This window comes from Condylura cristata, unplaced genomic scaffold (genome assembly GCF_000260355.1).
Source record: "Condylura cristata isolate star-nosed mole 26May11 unplaced genomic scaffold, ConCri1.0 scaffold00020, whole genome shotgun sequence".
Lineage (NCBI taxonomy): Eukaryota > Metazoa > Chordata > Mammalia > Eulipotyphla > Talpidae > Condylura > Condylura cristata.
In genome coordinates, this window is record NW_004567121.1 from 23986917 (window position 1) to 24010190 (window position 23274).

At 52.4% G+C, this 23274-nt stretch overlaps 1 protein-coding gene across 1 annotated transcript in view; it reads left to right on the forward strand.

Moving 5' to 3' along the window:
- XDH (xanthine dehydrogenase) overlaps positions 1-18028 on the forward strand; it is a 52671-nt gene extending 34643 nt beyond the window's left edge. The window contains exons 20-36 of the mRNA XM_004686319.2: positions 90-186; positions 978-1102; positions 1828-1961; positions 2366-2453; positions 3533-3619; positions 4663-4854; positions 5052-5197; positions 5924-6005; positions 6685-6780; positions 7859-7987; positions 8618-8692; positions 11144-11196; positions 11962-12076; positions 12685-12750; positions 13977-14165; positions 15581-15757; positions 17205-18028. Of these exons, the coding sequence (XP_004686376.1) occupies positions 90-186; positions 978-1102; positions 1828-1961; positions 2366-2453; positions 3533-3619; positions 4663-4854; positions 5052-5197; positions 5924-6005; positions 6685-6780; positions 7859-7987; positions 8618-8692; positions 11144-11196; positions 11962-12076; positions 12685-12750; positions 13977-14165; positions 15581-15757; positions 17205-17255 (1902 nt within the window). The 3' untranslated portion in view covers positions 17256-18028. The remainder of the gene's footprint in view (positions 1-89; positions 187-977; positions 1103-1827; positions 1962-2365; positions 2454-3532; positions 3620-4662; positions 4855-5051; positions 5198-5923; positions 6006-6684; positions 6781-7858; positions 7988-8617; positions 8693-11143; positions 11197-11961; positions 12077-12684; positions 12751-13976; positions 14166-15580; positions 15758-17204) is intronic.
- The last annotated feature ends 5246 nt before the right edge of the window (positions 18029-23274 follow it).

A 23274-nucleotide genomic window follows, 5' to 3' on the forward strand; every position in this document is an offset into this window, starting at 1 on the left:
TTCTCCTCTTCCCCCCCACCCCAACCCCATTGGAAAACACCTTCCTCCACCTGAAAGCCAAGTCACTGAAGCTTCTTTTTGACCCTCAGGATGCTATAAAAAACAAGTCCTTTTATGGACCTGAGGTGAAGATTGAGAAAGGGGACCTCAAGAAGGGGTTTTCGGAAGCAGATAACATTGTTTCAGGTACAGTTGCACCATACTGCAGTGGGGATGGGGTGGCCCTGGTTTATGAGTGAAATTCAAGAGCTGTACCTTGAGTCCAGGGGCAGGGAAATGCCTTCCTAACAGAAGATAACAGAATAAGACAGGGGTGACTGGGAAAGAACTTCAGGCATTTTAATCTCTATTCACTTGTCTCTTAGGCTAGAAATACCTAGTAATTCTCGGGAGAAGATCATTTATCGGATCTGGGAGACTCTAGAGACAATAATGGCTACAGTTGGCTGGCTTTCATTCTGCTGGCCTCTCATCATACAAACTCCTGGTCTCGCATTGGTCTGAAGGCAGCTCTCACTTGTCCTCAACTGGTGCTGTCTCCTCCTCCCTTCTCTGCTCCCCACCTCATAGTGAAAATAGAGGTGCATAGCTCTCACCCGAGGACAAGGCTTTTGTATATCACTCATTTACTAAGTCCCCCCAAAGGCCTGGTAGCTTCTAGAAAATGTTCTTATTTTCAGCTTGCTAATCATATCTGCTAATTCCTTCTTACCTTTTCCAACACTTTACAATGAAAGTTGGAAAATATTTGAGTTCTACTGGTTGCAGTGCAAAGAGAAATGCATACCGGATGCATTCAGGGTTTTCTGGTTTCTTTATTGTGGGAGTGTGAGGGGTGGTCAGCTTCCAGATAGCTAAGACTGATACTTCTTAGCCCACTTGCGAGCACTGGGGTTCCTTGGCAGTAGTGGTTTCTGCGCAAGGCACTCTCTCCTTTGAGCAAGGGGCTCAGTGTGGGGGGCTTTCCGCTTCTCCAGGTGAGCTGTACATTGGTGGCCAAGAACACTTCTACCTGGAGACTCACTGCAGCATTGCTGTCCCGAAAAGAGAGTCAGGGGAGATGGAACTCTTTGTGTCTACACAGAACCCCACGAAGACCCAGGCAAGTGTCCTGTGGGGCACAAGGAAGCTCGCAGCAAGACCAGGATGGTGGTGTGGGAAATGGGAAGAGGGGGTCTGGGCTGGTCCAGAGGTGATTTGAGGGTTGTGGTCCTAGAGTCAGATGCCACTATCAGTGAACTTGTGCCACTGATACCAGCTCAAGCCGTCGGAGCCCTGGCATCCTCATCTTGAGCTGGTCCCCAGTGAGGTGGTGGTAATAAGCTGCACGCTGACATGTGGGCAGAGCCGAGTAAGCACTAGCTTCCTTCATTCCAGTGTTCTACGGCCTTGATCAAATCATATCTGGCTTCTGTGCCTCATGTGTAAATTGAAGGGGTTGGACTAAGCAATTGCCACAGGAACCACTAAATTATCTGCAGCAGCTCAAAGATTCCCCACTTCTTTCTGTTTGCAATGGGAGAGTGGTTGCTAGTGTTTTGGGCAGTTGCCCCTACCCTCATGACCGTCCAGATGAAATGAGTTCTGGCTCTGACAGTGTGCTGTGACCCACTGCGTGCCCCTTGGTTGAAGACAGTGTCTGAATTCAGCCAGCAGTGACTGGTGGGCACTGGCCCTAGGACCACTACCCAGGGCTGATTGGGGGGTGTGTGTGTGTATTTTCCAATCAGGGAAATTCAGGATTCACAGCTGCACTTGGGCTGTGCGTGTCCGGCAGGCTCTGAAGAAGGCCCATGCCTCATGCAAGTTTTTGTCTTTTGCACGCAGTCCTTTGTTGCAAAAGTGTTGGGGGTTCCGGAAAATCGCATTGTGGTGCGAGTGAAGAGAATGGGAGGAGGCTTTGGAGGGAAGGAGAGCCGGAGCACTCTGGTGTCCACAGCCGTGGCCCTGGCTGCACACAAGTGAGTCCTCCCTAAAGGCTAGGGAAGAATAGGCGACCTCTGCCAGGGAGGCCTCCTGGATTTTCCCCTTTGGGAGTAGATTCTTCTTGCTTTGAATTTTCTCTGGCCTCTGACTTTCAACTCTTGGGCGTGGAGGCGAGGGTAACATCACCTAGTTCTTTGTGTTCTGAATTTGTGTCAATGGTTTACTCTCCTACCTGACACTGAGGCTCCCAAAGGCAAGGCCATACCTCATAGCTGGACCCACTTTGTCCAGCCGAGTACCTGCATGGTGGAGCAGGGCAGGTCGGGGCTGCCCGGTGTGTGGGAGCAGAAGGAGGCTTCTTGTAGCTTCCATTCCCAAGACTCACAGAGCTGGGCTCCTCTGGACGGTCTCGACTTTCTTACCTCCATGCCTCCCTCAGGACCGGCCGCCCCGTGCGCTGCATGCTGGACCGTGATGAGGACATGCTGATAACCGGCGGCAGACATCCCTTCTTGGCCAGATACAAGGTTCTAGACTCAGGGGGCTGTGCAGGCGGGTATCTCACTGAGGAAATCTGGGGCAAAGGTCCAGATGTTCTCGCTTTTTCCAGACACCTGGAGATGTTCAAAGAAGAAATGACAATGAGAGACGTTCAAATGGGCCAAGAGCAACATAGAGGGGGGATGAGGAGGGTTGGGGGGGCTGGCAGGCTGCCTCCCAAGTGATGTCAAGGCTGGTGATCACACCTTGTCTGACTGGACTGCAGTCGTGATCTCATCCTTGTCTAATCTGGCTGAGGAACAAGTTCTGTCAGCAGATCTGGGGCCAATCCATCCCATGGGGTGGCCCTTGTTGATGTGCTCACAGCCTGACGTAAAGATCAGGATTGCTTAACAAAAAGTCCCGGGGCCTAGACGGGCAGATTGTTAGGACAGGCATGGGCTCTGCCAGACCGTCTCTCTGGGACAGTCCCCTTTCTGGGCTTCTGGGACAACCACTTCCTGTTCTGGCTGTGTGTCCATTCCTCTCTCTTCCCAGCTGCCTGGGCATCTCTCCCCTTTGACCTCTCCTGACTGTGTTTCATGATTGAACTTCCAAAGAGATAGTGTAGCTCTCATTCCCAAATTCTTAAAGGCTCCTTAAAGTAACTTGGTCTCTTGAGGTCCCAGTTTCCTTACCTGTGACTGGCCTGTAAGGGTTTGTTTGGGTGGTTCAGGATGTAGATGCACTTCATGTGGGTGTGGGGTGTAACTATTATTGGCTGCTCAAAAGTGTGAGGAGAGTCTCTGGTACCTCTCCCTGTTTCTGTCCCAGCTCTCTTCTCCTGGCCTGTCTTGACCAATGTTCTCCTTTCTTCTTCTGGTGAAGGTGGAAGCTGGGAGTAGGTAGAAGGAAGGATGTCTGTGGGGAGCTCAAGCAGCCAGGGGGTGACACTGGGGAGATGTTAGCTCTTCTCCTTCTTACCTATTTGTTCCTATGGTCCCTTGAGTTCACCTGTTTGTCATGGTCTGGTCTTGCTCTTCCCATTCCCTCCAGACAGAAAACGGAAGGGGAGAGTTAGAGATAGTAAAAGGAAGGGGCTGCTGAGAAATCTCTTTTTTGTCAGGTTGGCTTCATGAAGACGGGGAAGGTTGTGGCCTTGGAGGTGGAGCACTACAGCAATGCCGGGAACACCATGGATCTGTCCCAGAGTGTAAGCCAGACACACCCGTCACATCCCCGGGTGGCCGGGAGGTCAAGGCGTGTCCCTCCGCCACCCACACATGCAAGCACAGGCGTCCCCAGTTCTTGCTAATTGCCTCCTAATTGGCCTGCACCTTCGGGTGCTCCACCCTGGGCTTGTCTGGAAAGCACAGCGGTCATATTACTTCTGATTAGAAATACATCCTTTTTGTTCGACAGATTTTGGCCAGCAAGTACAATAAAATTGAGTTTTGCCAAGCGAGTAGAAAGCTAGTTACCAACTTTATGCAGTGTTTGGTGGCATGTGTGGGTGTGTAAATGTGGGGGTGTACGTGTGGGTGTGTGATGATCTATGATGGAAAAACCCTGAGAGAACACATTCGGCAGGATGGGATGGCATTAGGGAGCACCACAGCCGTTTTCCACATCACACACTGCTGCAGTTTTGAAATTTTTTTTTTTTAAGATTTATTTATTTGTGCATACAGAGATGGGGTATAGGCCAGAGGTGCAGGGGATGAGAGGATTCCCCAGAGGCAGAGTGGGAAGCAGAACAGGCCGACTGATAAAGTCCACTGCTGAGGGGAGCAGCGGGCAGGTCAGCAGAGGTCTGCCGCGCCATGTGGGTCACCTCCGGCGAACTCTCACTGAAGTGGCTGCGGCCAGCTTGCAGTGCTGCGTCCTTACCCGTAGCGCCACCAGGGAGGGCCCTGGTTTTGAATTTTAAATAAGTTTACTCTTTAAAAAAAGTTCACGGAAGTATAGTTGACAGATAAAAATCCTGCCACTTGAAGTATATCACTGTGATACACTTCACACAATCCAGTGTTTCAACAGTCCCATCACCCACAGCAACCTGAACGCCGCGCATGCGGTAAAGAGGCCATCGTGATAGATCGAGGTAGAATTGTTTCGGCCTGAGGAGGAGCAGTTGTCAGAGGCCTGGGAAAGCCAGGAGGGGATGCTTTAGGGGGTGAGGCAGCCCCTGAAGTCCACTTTCAGAGAAGCCCATGAAATCACTGCTCTCTCCCATGTTGCTTCCCCGTGTTTCAGATCATGGAACGCGCTCTGTTCCACATGGACAACTGCTATAAAATCCCCAACATCCGGGGCACTGGGCGGCTGTGCAAGACCAACCTGCCCTCCAATACCGCCTTCCGGGGCTTTGGGGGCCCCCAGGGGATGCTCATCGCTGAGTACTGGATGACCGAAGTCGCAGAGACCTGCGGGCTGCCTATGGAGGAAGTAAGCTGGCACCAGTCAGGGTGGCTTAGGCCCCTGGAGGGGACAGGGGCTTTGTATGCTGGGTATCTCCCCAGGGCAAGAGCAGAGGACAGGCAGGTCCTGCTGGGGGTGCTGAAAACTGCACTTTGAAGTTGTGCCTCCCACACTCCCTATCTCTGGTCACTTGCAATGCCTCAGTGTCCTCTCCCCTTGGGAAGGTGCGGAGGAAGAACATGTACAAAGAAGGTGATGTGACTCACTTCAACCAGAAGCTTGAGGGGTTCACCTTGCCCAGGTGCTGGGATGAATGCCTGGCGAATTCTCAGTATCAGGCTCGGAGGAGCGAGGTGGAGAAGTTCAACAGGTAAGTGCCCGAGGGTGGCGTTCTGATGCCACCTTGGGTTTCATATTCTACGGCCTTCTGCCCAACTCAAAAGAAAGCTAATCATGCAGTAACTAACCTTCGGGGCTGCTGAAGTTGCCAAGCCATCCGCAGCCACCATCTCTTTAAGATTCTGGCGAGACCCTTAGCTGGGCGCCTGCTGGGCCCACAGTCCACACTCCACATCATAACTGACATCAGGGTTCACCTTCACACCTCTGCCTGCCTTCTGGGCACTTCATGCTCTAGAGAACAGCAGCTAGAACTACAGGCACCTCTGACACGACAAAGTGACCTTGGCAGTGCCCCTCTCTCCTTGGGGCTCCGTGTCCCCATCTGCAAAGTGGGGGTGATTACGTTGGTTTGGCTTCTCAGAGCTGCTCGGATAACCAGATAGGAGAGGGTGTTGTCATCCTATCATCACCGCTCCGCCCTGGGGTGACCCCAGGACCCCAGCACTCCCATCCAGAATTCAGGGGAATCCAAGTTCCGTTCAGGGAAGGAGAGAGAGGAGAAGCTCTGATGCCAGCTGTGCTGGGTGACCCAGACCCAAATTCTCCCCTCTCTCATATTGTCTTCACAACTGGACACAACTCAGTTATGTCAGCTATGTAGGAAGCTACCAGGATGCCTTGCTGCTTTGTTCTGACCTAAATACAACCTAAATATGGTCAAGAAGCTCCTATAAGAATGTTCCTTTTCCTCCAGGGAGAACTGTTGGAAAAAGAGAGGACTGAGCATAATTCCTACCAAGTTTGGAATAAGCTTCACGCTTTCTTTTCTGAATCAGGTAATTGCTTTGTACAACTTTGCCCATTTCTGCTGGAAATGCCTCTTTATCCCAGGGGGTCACAGACTGGCCGGAGGGACTCTGTGCCCTTTGAACAAAGGTGAACTTGCAGGTTCCTACTTGTGCGAGCAGCCAGACTGGAGGCCTAGCAGTCCCTGCTCCTCCTGACCTTCCTGATGATAGAACCAGGGGCAGAGTAGAGCACAGATTTGCCTCCCATTCTTTGGAGATGGGAGACAGAGAAAAAAAAAATTGGCAAACTCAAAAATTATATAATTAAATCTTGAGATTTATACTACTTTAATTTTTAAAGATTTATTTATTTATGTATTAACTGGGGTACAGGCCAGAGGTGCAGAGGCAGTGAGAGGATTCACCAGGGACAGAGTGGGGAGCAGAACAGGCCGACTGACGAAGCACACTGCTGAGGGGAGCAGTGGGTGAGACAGGGGAGGTCTGCTGGGTCTCGTGGGTCAGCTCATGCTGGGGATCGAACTCATGCTGAAGCAGCTGTGGCTAGCTTCATAGTGCTGCTCTAACCCTTTGTGCCACTTTAATTTTTTGGTCCAGGTTTTCTTTCCCAAATGCTGCTGTTTTTCTTTTTCATGGGCTCTGGTGCTTAAGTCTTGAACTGAGTTGGAATTTACCCCATTTTGTGTCTGCTAACTTCTTCCCTTAGGCCGGAGCCCTGATCCATGTGTACACAGATGGTTCTGTGCTGCTGACCCACGGGGGCACTGAGATGGGCCAGGGTCTCCACACCAAGATGATACAGGTGAGTATCCAGAGACGGTGTCTGCAGCACCACAGTGACCGCAGGAGGGAAGAAACTATGAGAAACTGAGTGGCAGGACAGTTCAGAAGCAGAAATAGATCTAGACTTCGGCCATGGCTCTATTGCTTATTTACATGTCACCTTGGGCAAATCTTTCCCACCCCACCTTGGCCTCAGTTTTCTCATCTGTGCAAAGGGTTTGGTCAGGTGGTCTTTGAGATGGCTTCTGTCCCTGGCATTCTAGGACTCTGTGACTGTGCCTAAGTTGGGTGTGTTATGTGTATAAGGTGGCTCGTTCCACGCAGCATGGCACGAGCTGGATGGAGTCAGCGCACCTGCATGGCCCATGCGATTGGCCAAAGTAGACTCCTTGCGAGTTCAGGGTTAGCTTTAAAAGGCATTTTCATCATCACTAGGGGTGTGGATTTTTTATCCAACCAAACTATTCCAAGTGCTGCTTCAAACTCAGACATCCATTCTCAATAGGACTATAGTTTTTTAATTTTCTATTTTATTATAATAGTTTATTTTTACATCATCGTGTACCTTTTTCCATCTCAGTTGTAACCACCATGGACTTCCCCTCACCAAATCACCCGTGTGCCATCACCATAGTCCCATGCACAACCCTCCCCCCACCACCCATTTTTGATCCCATTCGCTACTGCTCCCCCATCAAATGTCTCTGGTATATAGTTGTTCATCATTATTATTATTTTCCCCCTGGCCCTTTATGCACCTGCTATGAGTGAAACCATCTGGTATTTTTCTTTTTCTTTCTGGCTTATTTCACTAAGCATGACCCCTGCCAGGTACATACATGTTACTGCAAAAAGCATGAGTTTAATTTTTTTGGTTGCTGAGTAACATTCCATTGTGTATATGTACCACATCTTTTTAATCCAGTCATCTACTTTTGGGCATTTGGGTTGGTTCCATGTCTTTCCTTCAATAGGCCTATAGCTTACAAAATTATTTTCCTACAACAGTAAACAGTGAACCTGAATCCTGTCTTGGAGAGAACGCAGATGAACCCCATGCCAATTTCTTTCCTTTCGTGTGATGTCTTTTTTCTCAGGTGGCCAGCAGGACTCTGAACATCCCCACTTCTGATATTTTCATCAGCGAGACAAGCACTAACACCGTGCCCAACACCTCTCCCACAGCTGCCTCTGTCAGCACTGACATCAACGGCCAGGCCGTCTACGTAAGGAGACTTGGGAGCTGGGCCCAGAAGTCCCTGGCTGGGTGCTAGAATGTCTCTGTAAAGGAACTATCTGATGATAGCATGTCTTTGGCTGCGTTATCCTGTTTCTCCAAATGCAAAGCCAAAAAAGAGGCCTAAGAATAGTCACTTCCTTCAAAGCCAGGGGTATGAGAATAGAAGGGACAAGTGTTGGAGGAATACAGGGCATTCTGGGAAGATATCCTCCCTTGTGTTTCACTGGTCACGGGGCAATGGACCGCGCTGGCCACAGACAGTGGACGAGTCTGGGGTCTGATTACCAGGTCAGCCAGGTCCCATACTTCTCCTCCTGTGTTGGGCTGTAGTCACAAACAAGTTTGATTCAGAAGGTATCCTAGGGAATCCCTCACACTTTTCAGCCTCCATTAACCTGCCGCTGGGCCAGGCAGTGCTTTCCAAGCAAAGGCCAGTGCTGGTCCCAGGGCCTGTGGCTTCTAGCCTGTCAGGACTGGCATTCCTGAGAGGGTGGCAAGCCTGGAGTGGCACCTGTGCACAGCATCAGTGGAGGTGGCTTGCTGAGTCTCTTGGGGTTTGACCAGGGTAGGGAGCCACAGAGGATTGATGTCTGGTGTGTGTGGGTGTCTTCTTTAGGAAGCCTGTCAGACAATCCTGAAAAGACTGGAGCCCTTCAAGAAACAGAATCCTAATGGCTCCTGGAAAGACTGGGTAAGTCTGAATGGTTACAAGGTTCTTTTGTAAATGAGAGGGGAATGAAGGGCAGGGCCTCTGCCTGTGTTCTGAGTAGGAGTGGCGGAGGGTGATCTGGTCACAGGCGAAGAGTGGTGGCGGCCGCCTGTGTGAGTCCACCCATGCATGCTGGGTCCCTCTTTTTGGGGCTTTTGTAGCTGAGGAAGAGTTTTGAGGAATTTTCAAATTCTTTTTTTTTTTTTTAAAGATTTATTTATTTATGCATACAGAATGGGGATACAGGCCAGAGGTGCAGGGGCAGTGAGAGGATTCATCAGAGACAGAGTGGGGAGCAGAACAGGCAGATTGATGAAGTAAAATGCTGAGGGGAGCAGTGGGCGAAACAGGAGAAGTCTGCTGCACCATCTGAGCCACCTCCAGCGACAGGAATCGAACTCGTGCCGAAGCAGCTGCAGTTAGCTTGCAGTGCTGCACTTTAACCCATTGCGCCACCAGGGAGGGCCCCTCAAATTCTTTTTGAGGAAAGTTTTCTTTTTTTTTTTTTTTAAAGATTTATTTATTTATTCATATGGAACTGGGGTACAGGCCAGAGATGTGGAGGGTGAGAGGATTCACCAGAGACAGAGAGAGGAGCAGAACAGGCAGATCGACGAAGTACACTGCTGAGGGGAGCAGCGGGCGGGTCAGGAGACGTCTGCCACGCCATGTGGTCACCTCCGGGGCAGGCGGGAATCGAACTCATGCGGAAGTGGCTTTAGCTTCTCAGTGCTGTGCTTTAACCCGCTGCGCCACCAGGGAGGGCCCTGAGGAAAGTTTTCAATCCAGGATCTTGACAGTACTGTGGGGATTGGAGAGTTGACTGCTCTGAGCCTTTTGCACACACTTTCCTGCGGAGTGTGGGCTCACTGGGGCCTCACACCTCACTGAGCATGGTTTCTTCTTTAATCTCCTTCTCTTCTAGCTGTCTCTACATTAACTGGCTCTGGAGTCTGGGTCCACCGAGAGTCCATCTGTGAGGAGGAAGGGAAAATGTAACCCAAGAGTTCGTGTCACTCCTGTGATTCTTAGGGGTGGCAGCAAGCACTCATAACTTATCAGGCACCCTCAAAGGGATGTCTGTGGGGATGACTTCAGCATCCCCAACAAGCAGTGAAATCAGTGACAGCCCTTCTTCACCACCCGGTATCGGAGTGGGAGAAATGGGTACAATAGCAACACATAAAATCGAACTTCATAAGGTGTAGCCTCCCCCCACCCTAAACAGTCATAGAAAAATAGGTGCTTCTTCTCTGACCCACTTAGTTTTCGAAGCTTCCTATGATCTCTCCTTCCCTTCCATGCTCAGTGATACCACACACATGATCACCAAGCAAGTGCACGGGGCTTCTGGTCATTTGATATAGCATGGATTTACCTGGCAAGGTTAATGTTTTCAACAACAGCCTTTACAATCTGTGGGCCTGAGCTCTTGACTGCACGGTCTGGCATTTAGAAAAACTCCAGTGAAGGTCATTATTAAAGGGTGTGATCAGGAGGTGACAAGCATCAAACGTCTTGGGTGTCTCTACAGTAGTGAAAAATAAGTCATTACAACTCCCTTATATAAACCCCATTTATATGTGTGTGTGTGTGTAAATATCTACACTCTCTATGCGTATATACTACCTTGTTAGACTAGATACATGTACGCATGATAAGGATCCTTGAGAACCTCTCTCTAAGCCTTGGCTTTCTCATCGGCACAGTGATCACAGCACTGGTATCCTAAGGCCATGCTGACTCTTTAGTAAGATAATATATGCAAAGTACTCAATCTCATCTGGCACAGTGAAGGGGTGGCTGCTGCTGATTACTATGCTAATCACATCAACAACAAATTAAATTTTAGTGTTGGGCTAGTGCTGGGCATACCAAAAACGTATCCTGTAGTTAAGGAGATAAGATAGATGGCTGGGTGGCGGATAGCTTTATTCATAGGAAAATTTAAATAAAGCACAAAGTTAACATGCTAAGTATCAAATATACACTCTGGGGGCAGCTGGCTGGGCTGGAGGTGATCACAGGGGACAGGCAGCTAGAGAGGCGAGCTGGAGTGGGTGCCTGGGGGAAGGGGCTGGGTGGACATGGTGAAGGCACAGGGCGTGGGGCATGGGGTGGCAGCACTTTGTTTGGCTGGAGCTGGAGAGATGTGTGATGCTCCGGAGCAGGGCAGTGTGGTGTGTTAAGAGGCCCAGACACAGGACAAGGGGATGACGTGAGGCCAGGTAGGAGGCCAGCACACACCAGGTTTGGGAGACAGGATGTGGTCTAAGAGGGTGAGCACGCGAGGACAGGTGTGGACGTGAGCCCCCAGTGAGAGGAGAGAGCTGACTTCCAGATGAGGGGGACAGTCTCCTGAGAGCTGCGTGCCGGGCCAGAGCTTCTGGAAGCCACACTCACCCCTTCCTGGTGGCCATTTCCTCTCCTCAGGTCTCAGCTGCCTACACGAATGCGGTGAGCTTGTCTGCCACTGGGTTTTATAAGTAAGTATGAGTTCGTCTCCTCTGTCTCATAAGTGTTGTCATCCAGGCCCCCTACCCCTCCTCACTGAGTCCTGTCAGCCTGTGGCTAGAGAGGGCTGTTGGCCCAGGGTTCTTATTTCTTCATAGGACTTGCACTAATTTGAAATGATTTTTTTAATGTACTTATTTATGCTTACAGAATTGGGGTACAGGCCAGAGGTGTGGTGGGTGAGAGGATTCCCCAGAGACAGAGTGGGGAGCAGAACAGGCAGATCATCGAAGTACTCTGCTGAGGGGAGCAGCGGAAGGGTCAGGAGAGGTCTGCTGGTGCCATGTGGTCACCTCCGGGGCAGGGATCGAACTCATGCTGAAGTGGCTTAAGCTTCTTAGTGCTGTGCTTTAAGCCGCTGCGCCACCAGAGAGGGTCCTCTCCTTTCACTCTTTTGAAGGAAAACCTCTGTAGAGAAGCCCCTGTCAGTGTGAAGAGCCCCTCAGCTGTAACTCGGGACTCCACCCCTGGTTCCTGCAGGGCACGCTGAAGGGAGAAATGGTAGGGATTTGCCGCTGTGTGTCATCAATGAGGACACAGGTTCAGAGAGACGCACTGATGTCCCCTGGTGAAACAGTCCCCTGTAAGGCTACGAATATTCAAAACGTGTGGAAAACAACTGAGTGAACAAACTGAGTGAAACTTTAGTGTGTTTAGATTTTGTGGGACAAGCTGTGTGTGTGTGTGTGTGTGTGTGTGCAGGGGGAGTATTCATGGACATGTTCTTTTGCCTCCAGAACACCCAACCTTGGCTACAGCTTTGAGACCAACACAGGGAACCCCTTCCACTACTTCTCCTATGGGGTGGCTTGTTCTGAGGTGGAGATTGACTGCTTAACAGGAGATCATAAGGTAAGAAGTTTGTAAAATTCAGTAGGTGGGGGAGAAAAGAGAAGAAACTGAATTATCATGCCAGTAGTTGATAGAGCAGATCTAGTTGAGAAAATAATGTCTTACATTATAAGGCTCAGCAAATTTCCTAGAAAGGACCAGAGAATTGCTGTTTTAGGCTTCCGAGGCCACAAAGACTCTGCCTCTACTCCTCTGTAGCACAAAATAGCCACAGATTGCAGGGCAGAAGTGAGCAAGAGTGACTGTGTGCCAGCAAAACTCTAATCTATGCACACTGAAAGCAAATTTCATGTTTTCACATGTCACAACCTGTGCTTTTTATTTTTTTTCGTTATTTAAAAGGTAAAAGTCATTATTACCTGCAGGTCCTCCAGAAACAGGGGGTCTCCCTGGGTCAGCCCAGGCAGAAAGCTGCCCCTTCCTTCCCCTGTCTTTTTAGACTCAGTTTCGAAGCCCCAGAGCCTGGAAGCCTGCCCTCGCTACCACGGGCGGCTGTTTCCGCTGACTGGGAGCTATCCGGGTTTGCATCTGGTAGTTGAAGGGTCACCAGGGCCCACTGTCTCTCCGTCCACCCTTTCTTCACAAACTCTCTTGTGTTTTCCACACAGAACCTCCGCACAGACATTGTCATGGATGTTGGGTCCAGTCTGAACCCTGCCATCGATATTGGACAGGTGAGGCTCATGGGCACCCATGGTGGTGATGGTCCAGTGCCCTGGCCAGAGGGTCCAGTGCCCTGGCCTCCGAGGGTCACCAGCCAGCATGCCCATGCCATGTTTAAGCACATCTGAAGTTCCAAGGGAGCGACCCTTGGAAGGGAACTTAGACGAGAACTCATCCTGCTCGCCAGGCAAAAGAGCAGTCCACGTGGGTTAACATGGCAGGACACACACACAATCGCCGGGGCAAGATGATGAGCTCTGTGCGAGGGGGCAGAGTGGGGGACAGAGACTGAGTTTGGGGTGGGTGGCCAGGCAGTGGGGTCTGAGGTCAGAAGTTCTCTCCCTGTTCCTCTGCCACTGGGTCAGCCTCTGTACTAGGAGATGAGTGTTGCCCAGCTTGGGGTGGTAAAGGGCAGTGGGGAGAAGACAGGGCCGTGAGCCAGAGGAATAAAGGGCCGGCCCAAAGCAAGTCATTTGGAAAATCGGAGATTGCGAGGCAGAGCAGGTAGACCAGGAGGCCACAGAGGGAGTTGCTGGGAACTCCAGGGAGGCAGAAGTCACCGTTCTGTTGCAGCAGCCCTGTGGCTCATTCAGCTGTGGTTTGGGAAGGGCTTCAGTGGCAGGTGTGAGCTGGACCTGCCACGGAGGAAAGCCTGGCTTGGGCCTCCTCCTCAATGCGCTTGTTCCACGCTGGCCATGTGCCACGTGTGGCCCAGCACGCCATGGCAGGCGCCCTGGAAGAGATCTGGGACCTCTTCCTCCCAGAGGGCAGGCGGGCTGGCAGTTCAGAGGTCAGAATCTACTATCCAAAATACTGCTTGCTTGTGGGGCTGCTCAATAGGGTACAGTCCTGGTCAGCACCCAGGTGGATCCCCGCGACCCTGCCGGGTCTTTACTGGCTTCCACACCCCCTTAGCTAGCTTCCCAACTGGGGGCCCCATTTCTTCAGGGGCGACATGTTGCACCTGCCCTGCAGAGGGTTTTAGGGGGAAATTACTCTCCCTGGCGTGGTGCTTCTGGAATGGCTCACCGGGCCTGAAGCCGCCTTCCCTGTTAATGCCTTTGTTTTGCCGACCCCAGTGCATAGAGAGGGAACAGATAGGTTACTGGCCAGGCAGGGCCCAGAGAGGTGAAGGAGGTTTCCAGGTGGGTTTAGTACCTGTCGTGGGGAGCAGGGGGCTGGTACCTGCCTGGGGGTAGAGGCGGGCAGGGTAACCATGGTCTCCATCTGCCGGCAGGTGGAAGGGGCATTTGTCCAGGGCCTTGGCCTCTTCACCCTGGAGGAGCTGCACTACTCCCCCGAGGGAAGCCTGCACACCCGTGGCCCCAGCACCTACAAGATCCCTGCGTTTGGCAGCATCCCCACTGAGTTCCGGGTGTCCCTGCTCCGGGATTGCCCCAACAAGAGGGCCATCTATGCCTCCAAGGTACCGCCACCCCGGGCCACGCTGGGTGAGAGGCTCCAGCTACCAGCCACAGGGGTACTTGGGGCTTGTCTGGAAGAGCAGAGGCTCAGTGTGGGCCTAGGGGAATGTGGAGGAGAGGTGGCAGCCTGCCCGGGACCCAGGTGGGCTCAAGACATCAGGGTCTCCGTGTGGCTGAAGGCTCTCCTTTGGGCGCTCTCAGAGAGATTTCTTTCTTTCCTTTTTTTTTTTTTTTTTAAGATTCATTTATTTATGATCACAGAACTGGGGTGCAGGCCAGAGGTGCAGGGGCGGTGAGAGGCTTCACCAGAGACAGAGTGGGGAGCAGAACAGGCAGATCCAGGAAGTACACTGCTGAGGGGAGCAGCGGGCGGGTCAGGAGAGGTCTGCCGCGCCATGTGGTCACCTCCAGGGCCGAGATTGATTGAAGTTGCGCTGAAGAGGTTGCAGCTAGCTTGCAGTGCGGCATTCTAATGCATTGTGCCACCAGGGAGGGCCCATCAGAGGGATTTCTGCTGGGTCCCAGGTGTCACCCCTCACGCTTGGCCCCTGGTCCCAGTGTGCTTTCAGAAATGCAGAGCCCTGTCGCCCTCACCTTCTCCACTGCCACCACCTTAAGAGTTGATTGTCCGACCTGAAGGACTGTATTTTTGCTCCATTTCCTCCCTGTCCCCAACGAGTTTGGACAAAAGGGTTGAAAATGAGAGAAACAGGTTGCTATCAACCTCGGTCTAAGAAGGAAAGCAAATGTCACTTGTAGTCAAGCAATGCACCCATGCATCAAGGACATCCTGTCCTGTGCTCTGTCGTCCAGGCTGTGGGATCTTTGCCCCTGGCTCCCACACTTGAGCTTTCTGGGGATTGCTGGGGCTCACACACAAACACAGCTCTGGCGCCCCACCTTAGAAATGAGGATTCAGTAGATATGGGGTCAGGCCTGGCAACATGCATTTTTCACAAGTGTCCCAGGGCTTCTGATCCAGGCGGTCTCTAATCTACATTTTGGGGGACAAACACACCTGTGCTAGAAAGTGTTTCAGGTCCTGCCTGTTATCACATCTCTGTCCCAGCAGATGCTGTCAGTTTATGGGGGTGCCTAGAATGTTGGTGGGGTTGCAGGTAGGTTACCCCCTACCTTATAACTGTGAGGGAAGGTTACAGACTCATGTCAGACTTGTTTGTCTATAAAAAGTAATTGTTCAATGTACCTATTAACCAAAAACTCTATTTGCATGGTGTCATGGGAGAAAACACACAGAGTAAGAAATAAAGTAGGTGGAGACATTGGCCAGGTGATCTGGTTGTCTTCTGCTGGCCCCGACCAGCCCTGGCTGGACTCCCGGCATCACCAGCCCCCCTCCCCCATGGATGCTGAGGACTCCTCCAGCTCACCCCTGTCCTGTGCTCTGTCTGTCCAGGCTGTGGGGGAGCCGCCCCTCTTCCTGGCCTCTTCCATCTTCTTTGCCATCAAAGACGCCATCCGTGCAGCCCGATCTCAGCACAAGGATTATAACAATAAGAAGCTCTTCCGGCTAGACAGCCCTGCCACCCCGGAGAAGATCCGCAACGCCTGTGGGGATAGGTTCAGCAGCCTGGTGAGGGCCTCTACATACCCTGGGGTGGGGTGGGGGAGGGGTAGCCCCTGGCACCAGAACCTCAGGGGAAGGTTCTGCAGGGAGGGCCTCCAGCATGTTCTCTGCAGCAAGGCACTTCCTTAAAGAACTTGGAGAATAATTATAGCTGCAGCTGGGCCTCCTTAGGGCAAAAGGGCTTTCGGACACATGGTTCTCCATGTATTTCATTCCTCGTCACAAAGATGAGGGCGAAGGCTGAAACTCCAGAAGAACTTAGCCTTGAATGCCCACATTTTGTTTGTTAAGTGCCCTGTGTGAGTTACTTTGGAAAGGGGAATGAAAGGGCTGAGGGAATTAGCTGGCCCATAGTTGCTCTGTGCTCACCATGGGCCATGCCTCTGAGGACAGGTGGAGGCTGGAGCCTTCCAGGAAACCAGCTGGTTGTGTTATATTTGGTGAGCGGGGCTATCTTGGAGCTGGATGCAGCAAAGCGGAATCCCTTCGGGAAGCTCTTGTGTGACGGTGCTGGTGAGGGGCGGCCATGCTGAGACAGGCCTTCCAAGGGGGACCTGGGAACCCGCCAGCACCACACACACTGCCATTGCCTTTGCAAAGCAGCCTCTGCTGAGTTGGCAGAAACGGTTCTTCCTGAGACCTGGCTGCTTTTCCTCCTGTGTATTTGATAAGACAATGTGATAGGCCTTTGGGTTTAGAGATGAAATGGGGCTTTAGGGGCCCACAGTGTTCCAGGGCTGGGAGGGGACAGAGAGCCCCAGGGCCTCAGTGCTGAGGATGAGGCCTGTGTGGGTCCCCAGGCAGGCTAGCCCAGGTCTGCTGGTAGCTTTAGCCACAGGGTGAGAACCACACAGGCCACGTGTGGGGGTCCCAGCCGACGAGGACACCCACAGCCCTATGCAGCCTTTCCATAGCTCAGAACCTTCCCACCGTGGCCCCCATGCACACAGCTCCCCAAAACCCAGTCCCTGAGAGTTGCTGCCTGGCTCCCATTAAGTTTTCATAGATTGCAGAATTTGCTCCTTGAAACCATCTGATGCAGAGCTCAATGATTTAATGAGCCCCTTTGAGGCCCCAGACCTAAAGCAACGATTCTAATCCAGCCCCTTTGCTATGTCATAACACGCCAGCGATTTAAAATCCCTGTGGCGGATTAGCCCCACAGCTGCCTGCATGACAGCCCTGCGTGTCCCACGTGAGAAGGGGCCGTGTCTGGCTGGGCTCCCCGCTGGCAGGGCTCCCCGCTGGCAGAGCCCGGCACGCAGGAAGTGTGCACAGGAGCACACCAGACTAGGAAATAGAGAGTCCTGCCCCGGGACCAGCCCCAGCAGCTACCACTTAGAGTGGTGTTTGGTCTTGGAAGGGTGGTGGGGGAGGGAGGTCGCGGAGTCGGTGGGGTGCTGAGCCCCTCACTCCCGGGAGGCCCTGCAGCGCGCTTTCTCTTCCCTTCCAGTGTGAAACTGCTGTGCCAGAGAACTGCAAACCCTGGTCTCTGAGGGTCTGAAGAGAAAGCCCCCGCTGGAACCTTCTTGTGCTACCCTGGAGCGTCCATGGAGCAGGGAGCACATCCTGCAGAGCATGAATCAGCAATGGCGAAGGATGGGAACACTGATTTGTCCAGGTGGCCGTTGGGAGAACATTGAACGCATTGGGAGATTTTAATCAAAAATATGATTTGCAAGCATAATGATGAGCAAAATCAGAATTTTAGGCCTAAGTGGTTCGTATGCAATAAGGATCATTTCATGTCTGTTTTAGTCACGAATTTGAGATAGATTTAGGAAGTGCTTGTGCCGTGTCCCTCCTCTGTGGAAGCCTGCTGATCTCAGGGGCTCACGTGTCTTGTGCTTCCGAGGATTCCCATGAACCTCCAGAACCTTAAGCCAAAGTGATTCTAAATCTGTGTGCTTCCCTCTAAGAGCCTTATCTTCAAACCAATGAGCATAATATTATAACCTCAGATCCATGCACAAATTTATGGTGAGACAGTGGGGCGTGATACAGCCTTCTAACCACCTTTGCAATTCTGGCGAGAAGGCAGAACGAAACAAATCAAGGTTAATTGGATCTTGTCTTGTGAAGCTGTGTAAAATAAGATCATTCTGTGACACCAAAAGCCACCAACCCAAAGATTGAGCATCTACGATGGGCAAGATTTCCCCTTCCACCTTTGTGCATTAAAAATAAGATTTGTTTAAAAACCTTCACTTAAGGGCAGAGTAATTTCCAGCTGGAAACCCAGCCAAGATCACGCAGGAGACACATAGGAGAAGAGCGCGGCGTTTCACCCTAGCTATGTCTTTAACCCTCTTGTGACCTTGGGCTGCCACTTTCCTCTTCTTAGCTTCATTTTACTAGAATAATCTTTAAAGTCTTCCCTGGCACTACAAGTCTATAAATACACAGCCTGGAAACTCCAGTTACAGAAGGGATCTGCAGCAATCAGACATGGCTCCCGTCTATGCTGAGAGGTCTGAGCTCGTGAGCTCTGCTTCCGTTTCCCCCAATTTTCAGAGTTTGGGGTGGAGAACAGGAGAAAGACAAATGTCCCCTCTAGGTCCCATCTGGTGGAGTTGGGTGGATGATGTAAACTTGTCATGCGTTGTCCCTGTATAAATCATCCAGCTGTCACCAGACAGGTCCAGGGTTCTGGCCACAGGATAGTGAAACGGTGTGGTTGAGCTCGGCACTTAATGTCGCTAATAAATGGCAGTGTCACCGGTTGGCATGTGACAAATGCTTATCAATCCTGCTTGCACCAAATGCTAGTATCTGCCATATCTTAGCCAGTCTTCATTTGGAGATGCCACGAAGACCAAACATTCACAGACCCTCACACTGTAAGGTACACTCTCTCTCACTCCCTTCCTCCATGTATTCTAGATAAGCTGACTGTTTTCAGCATGAATAAAATTAACGGATCTTAGAAATAAAATTAGAATTTACATGGACACACACAGGATTCTCTTTAATTGACTTTCTGGACCGTTCTGGGGCATAGCACGACATCGAGACCGGGTTTTTAAGTGAGGATCTGAGGGCTGAGCCATGACTGCGAATACCTGTCTGAGCTTAGTACAGCGGCAAGGCCGAGTGGTCATGAAAACTTAAGTGCTTCGTGGACAGGTGTATCACTGCTATTCCGTGGCATCCTCCTCAGAAACGCAGCGGCGCCCTGCTGTCTTTTCATGGGTAAACTGCCTCATCTCTAGAGGGCTCTGGGCTTGGTGTGCACAAGGAACACGGCCGAGGCCTGCAATGTCACAGTGCAATCTGCAGAGGGCGCTGGAGGACTGGACATGAGCGGGTCTTCCCCTGCACGCCCAGCTGCCCTGCATCTGTGGTCAGCTTGGGAGCTGACATGGGATCTGAGCAGACCCAGTGTCCTCAAAGGCCTCTCCAAGAGCTGGATTTGAAGCTGAATTTCAGATTGCCAGAAGTCTCAGTGGAGCTCCCAGAAGACAAGGGTGAGCCATGGGAGTCTGAGTGACAGATAATCGCCTGGAGCGGGCTGGTGCGGGGTGGCGGGGAGGCACATCTTATTTTCGGACATGTGCAAATTGCCCGGTACAAAATTTCGTGCTTTGCTTACAGTTTCTCATTGACTCCTCCCTGTGGCCCTGATTTGTAACCAGGAAGGTCAAACCCTCCCCATAGTTGAGAGTTTACTCAGAGCAGTTCACTCCCCCAGAGCCACCTCAGCCTACTAGGCTGTGCAGGGACACCTGTGTACACCCCAGTCTGCCAGCACCTCACGGTGAAGGAGCCACACCCAGCCCGGTGAAGGCACACGAGTGCCCGTCCCTAGGCAGGGCGAGGATCCTCACACTGGCACGGCCAAGCTGCCGAGCCTCACCTGCTCCAGAGCGGAGGTGGCTGGGAGGCCAGGATGGGGCCAGGAGGGAGGCAGATGGTAGGGGAAGCGGGAAGGGGTGAGGACAGAAATAGCCCTCGCTGATTGATTTATGACTGGAACAGTCCTCAGCTGGGATATTTTTAGCTTTAGCCCAGGGGAAGCCTGAAAGCCACTCCGTTTGCGCCTATTTTGGATCCCGGGATAAGGCCCTTCTGAACGTGCAGCTTCCTAGACCTGTGAGGCTGGGGGTGGGGGGGAGCCCCCAGGCCCTTTGTTTCCCCTCTGCTGAATGGAGGGTGCACATGTTAGTTAGCAGGGGACAGAGTTGTGACCATCTTGTCACCTGAAACAAAGCAGCCCACTGATGGAAGTGGAAAATGCAAGGCCCATGGAGATGGGGGTGGGGGTGGGAGCATTGTCTCTGCCCCTGAGCTGGCTCTGGCCTTGCACACACCCCACCCCCCGGACACTCAGCATCCCACCATGCTGGAAGAAGCTTTGTTGTAAAGCTGAGACGCGCAGGTCCAGAGGGGTGAGGCATGTGTCTTGGGGCCCACAGCCTGTTGTGGGAGAGCCGGGCTTGAGGCCGGCGGCCTGACTCCTGGTCAGACTCTTTAAACCGAACTACACATCGCTGGCCAAGGGAGCCCTCTCTCTGCAACCACTGGGTCAGATTCCCCAGGGAGGTGGCAGCACTCTAGTTTGAGGAAAGATGACATGGAGAGCGAGGCGAGGAGGGACTGCGAGCGCTAACTGGGGTCCTCCTGAAGGCCCTGTGGGGTAACTGGAGTTGAGATCAGGCTCTCACGGGGTGGAGGGGCGTGAGCCCGGGGCGCCTGCAGTTATCGACACCTGGGCCAGGGCGCAAGGTGTGCGCACGTGTAAATGCTCACCTGTGCCTGGAGCAGAGGGGTGAAGGCTGAGGCAGCTGCGGCCAAGGTCACGTGACCGAGACTGAGCCACTGGGCGGTGAGCGAGAGTGCAAAGATCCCGGCAGGGGAGGCCCAGTGTGGGGGGCTGGGAGGCTTGGCCCCTGCCGGCCAGCCTGACTATCTGCCCGCGTGCCAGCAGCCCTGCCCGGTGTGCCTGGTTCCCTGACTGTCACTGAATGATGGGAGCAAGGCACCCTCAGGGGATGCTGGCACCCTGATGCTGGGTGTTTGTGTAACAGAATCTTTCTATGGGGCTCTTTTTTTTTTTTTAAGATTTATTTATGCATGCAAGAACTGGGGTACAGGCCACTGGTACAGGGGGTGAGAGGATTCATCAGAGACTGATTAGGGAGCAGTATAAGATTGACTGAAATACATTGCTGAGGAGAGCAGCGGGCCGATCAGGAGAGGTCGCTGTGTCATGTGGGTCAGCTCCCTGGCCGGGCATCAAACTTGGGCTGTAGCTTTATAGTGCTGAGCTTTAACCCCTTGCACCACCAGGGAGGCCTGTCCTTTCTCCATGTCCTTAAAGAGCCATGGGTCCCAAAGATAGCAAGTGGAGCTGTTCTTTGCACTCATGGAGGTGGGCGCAGGTCTTTCTCGCAAGGGCCCTGGTCTCTTTGCAGGTGCTTTGAGATTGGTGGTGATGGCACCATGGTCACTGGGGGCGGTGGAGTGGTGGGGGGCTCTCCTGTGAGCTGCTCTAACCTGGCAACTGTCCTCCCCCACATCTCCCTCCCCCAGGGGCCTGGCGAGCCTTCTCTTCGGGTGGGCTTGGCAGCATTAGCAAACCTGAGCTGATGAGTTCGCTGGCTGGCCAGGCGCTCAGTCCTCATTCCAACTCCTGCGCCATGCGCCTGTTTAGGGCCGGGGTGGGCAGACCCGGGGTGGGCAGACCCAGACGGGCGGGGAAAGAGCACGGGTTGAGACCCGCCTCCTGCACACCTCCTCTGCTCTGCCCTACCGCGTCTGAGGCGCTGGCCCTGGAAAGCACGCTCCTCCTGAGCCTCAGTTTCCTCATGTATAAAAGAGTAAATCAAGCAACACCTGCTGTCCATGTTGTAACGCTGCAGGAGATGAACCTGTGAAAACAGCCAGTGTGGTGTGTGGCCCTTGGGCGCTGAATAAGCACCGACCTCTTATTGTTCCAAGGGTTTCCCAGCCTCTGTACAAATATTTTGTAAGTGCATGGCCAAACATGTTTATACTGTGTCCACGGCTGGAAATCACTCACAGGAGGATCCTTGTCCTGTAGCGTGACGTGTGCTGGGACGCCGGGAGCCTTGCTGTGAGCAGATTCAGCCTAACAAGGCCCAAGGGGTACAGCTGGTTGAGCGTGGCGATAGCTTAGCTTTTTCCTGACTCAGTCCTCATCCACGGCCACTGTCCCACCCTTACACTAATGCCCCTGGTCACAGTGTCCCCATCGTCTATACAGTCCCACTGAACGCTCCTCTCTTCCTCAGACGCCACTGGGCAGAGGTGAGCAGAACTGCCTGCTGTTGGTGGTGTCTTGTAGTTTAATGTTGTACCAATGTTGAAACAATGCATTTCGTTCAGATAGAACTGAAATATAACACTTTAGAGATGGGAGGACACTCAGGGCCTGCCTAGCTTCCTGGGTCTCAGCCGGGGAGTGACGGCCCTCAGTGCTGCGTTCTTTTCTGGAGGCTTTGGGGGTGACCTGCTCCCCAGCTTGTCATTTGTTGGTGGATTCAGTTTCCTATGGGAGTGGGACTGAGGTCTGGCTTCCTGCCAACCGTCACAGGGGCCCGTCTTCGCTCCTGAAGCCATCCCCATTCTGCCATTTTCCCATGCACAGTGCCTTGAATCATTCCATAGCCTCTGACACCGGCTGGAGAAAGCTCTCTGCTCCTTACGACCATGCCGTTAGGTTGGGCCTACTGGCACCATCCTGGGAATTCTTTCTACTCTCAAGCTTGTAACAAATTCTACCTGCAGACTTTTTTTTTTGCCATGAAAGCTAACATACTTGCAGGGATTAGCATGGGGACATCTCTGGAGAGATATTCTACTGGTTGCCAGCGATGGGTAGTAACTGCTGAGCTAGGCCAGAGGGCTCTCTGGGCAGGGGAGGATGGAAAGAGCAAGGCCAGGGAGGCAGGAAGCCTTGTGCAAGTGAGAACAGCCAGGCTTGCTCAGGGTGTGAACTGCCCAGTTTCTTTGAAAGAAAGAGAGACGTGTGTGAGTTCCCAGTCAGAACAAGACCATCTGTGTGAGAGCAAGGTGGGGGGAGGGTGTGAACTGCCCAGTTTCTTTGAAAGAAAGAGAGACGTGTGTGAGTTCCCAGTCAGAACAAGACCATCTGTGAGAGGGCAAGGTGGGGGGTGGGTGGGGGAGGGGCTGCCCTGGTGCTGAGGTTGCCGCAGTCAGCGAAGCCAGGGCTGAGAGCAAGGCCTGGGGTTCCTAGCTGTGCGCTGGCAGCCATGGGGCTTTGAGCGCCCTCTGAAGTTTAGATGAAAGCACCACAGTTACTTTTTTGCTGATCAAGTTAATTTGGTTTCCCTCAAATTCTGATTGATGCATCTGGTGTTTTTCACTTGGCTCACTCACCAAGCAGACGGATTAATTAGGAGAGTTTACATTTTTGGCAGCGCCGCTGTTCCTGCCCCAACAGTCTTTCTGGTTCTGCTGGTCTCCTCCGAGCAAGCACAGGCAGGTGATTCTGCAGCTGAGCCGCTTCCATGAGTGGGGCTTTTGAGCAGAGGAAGAAG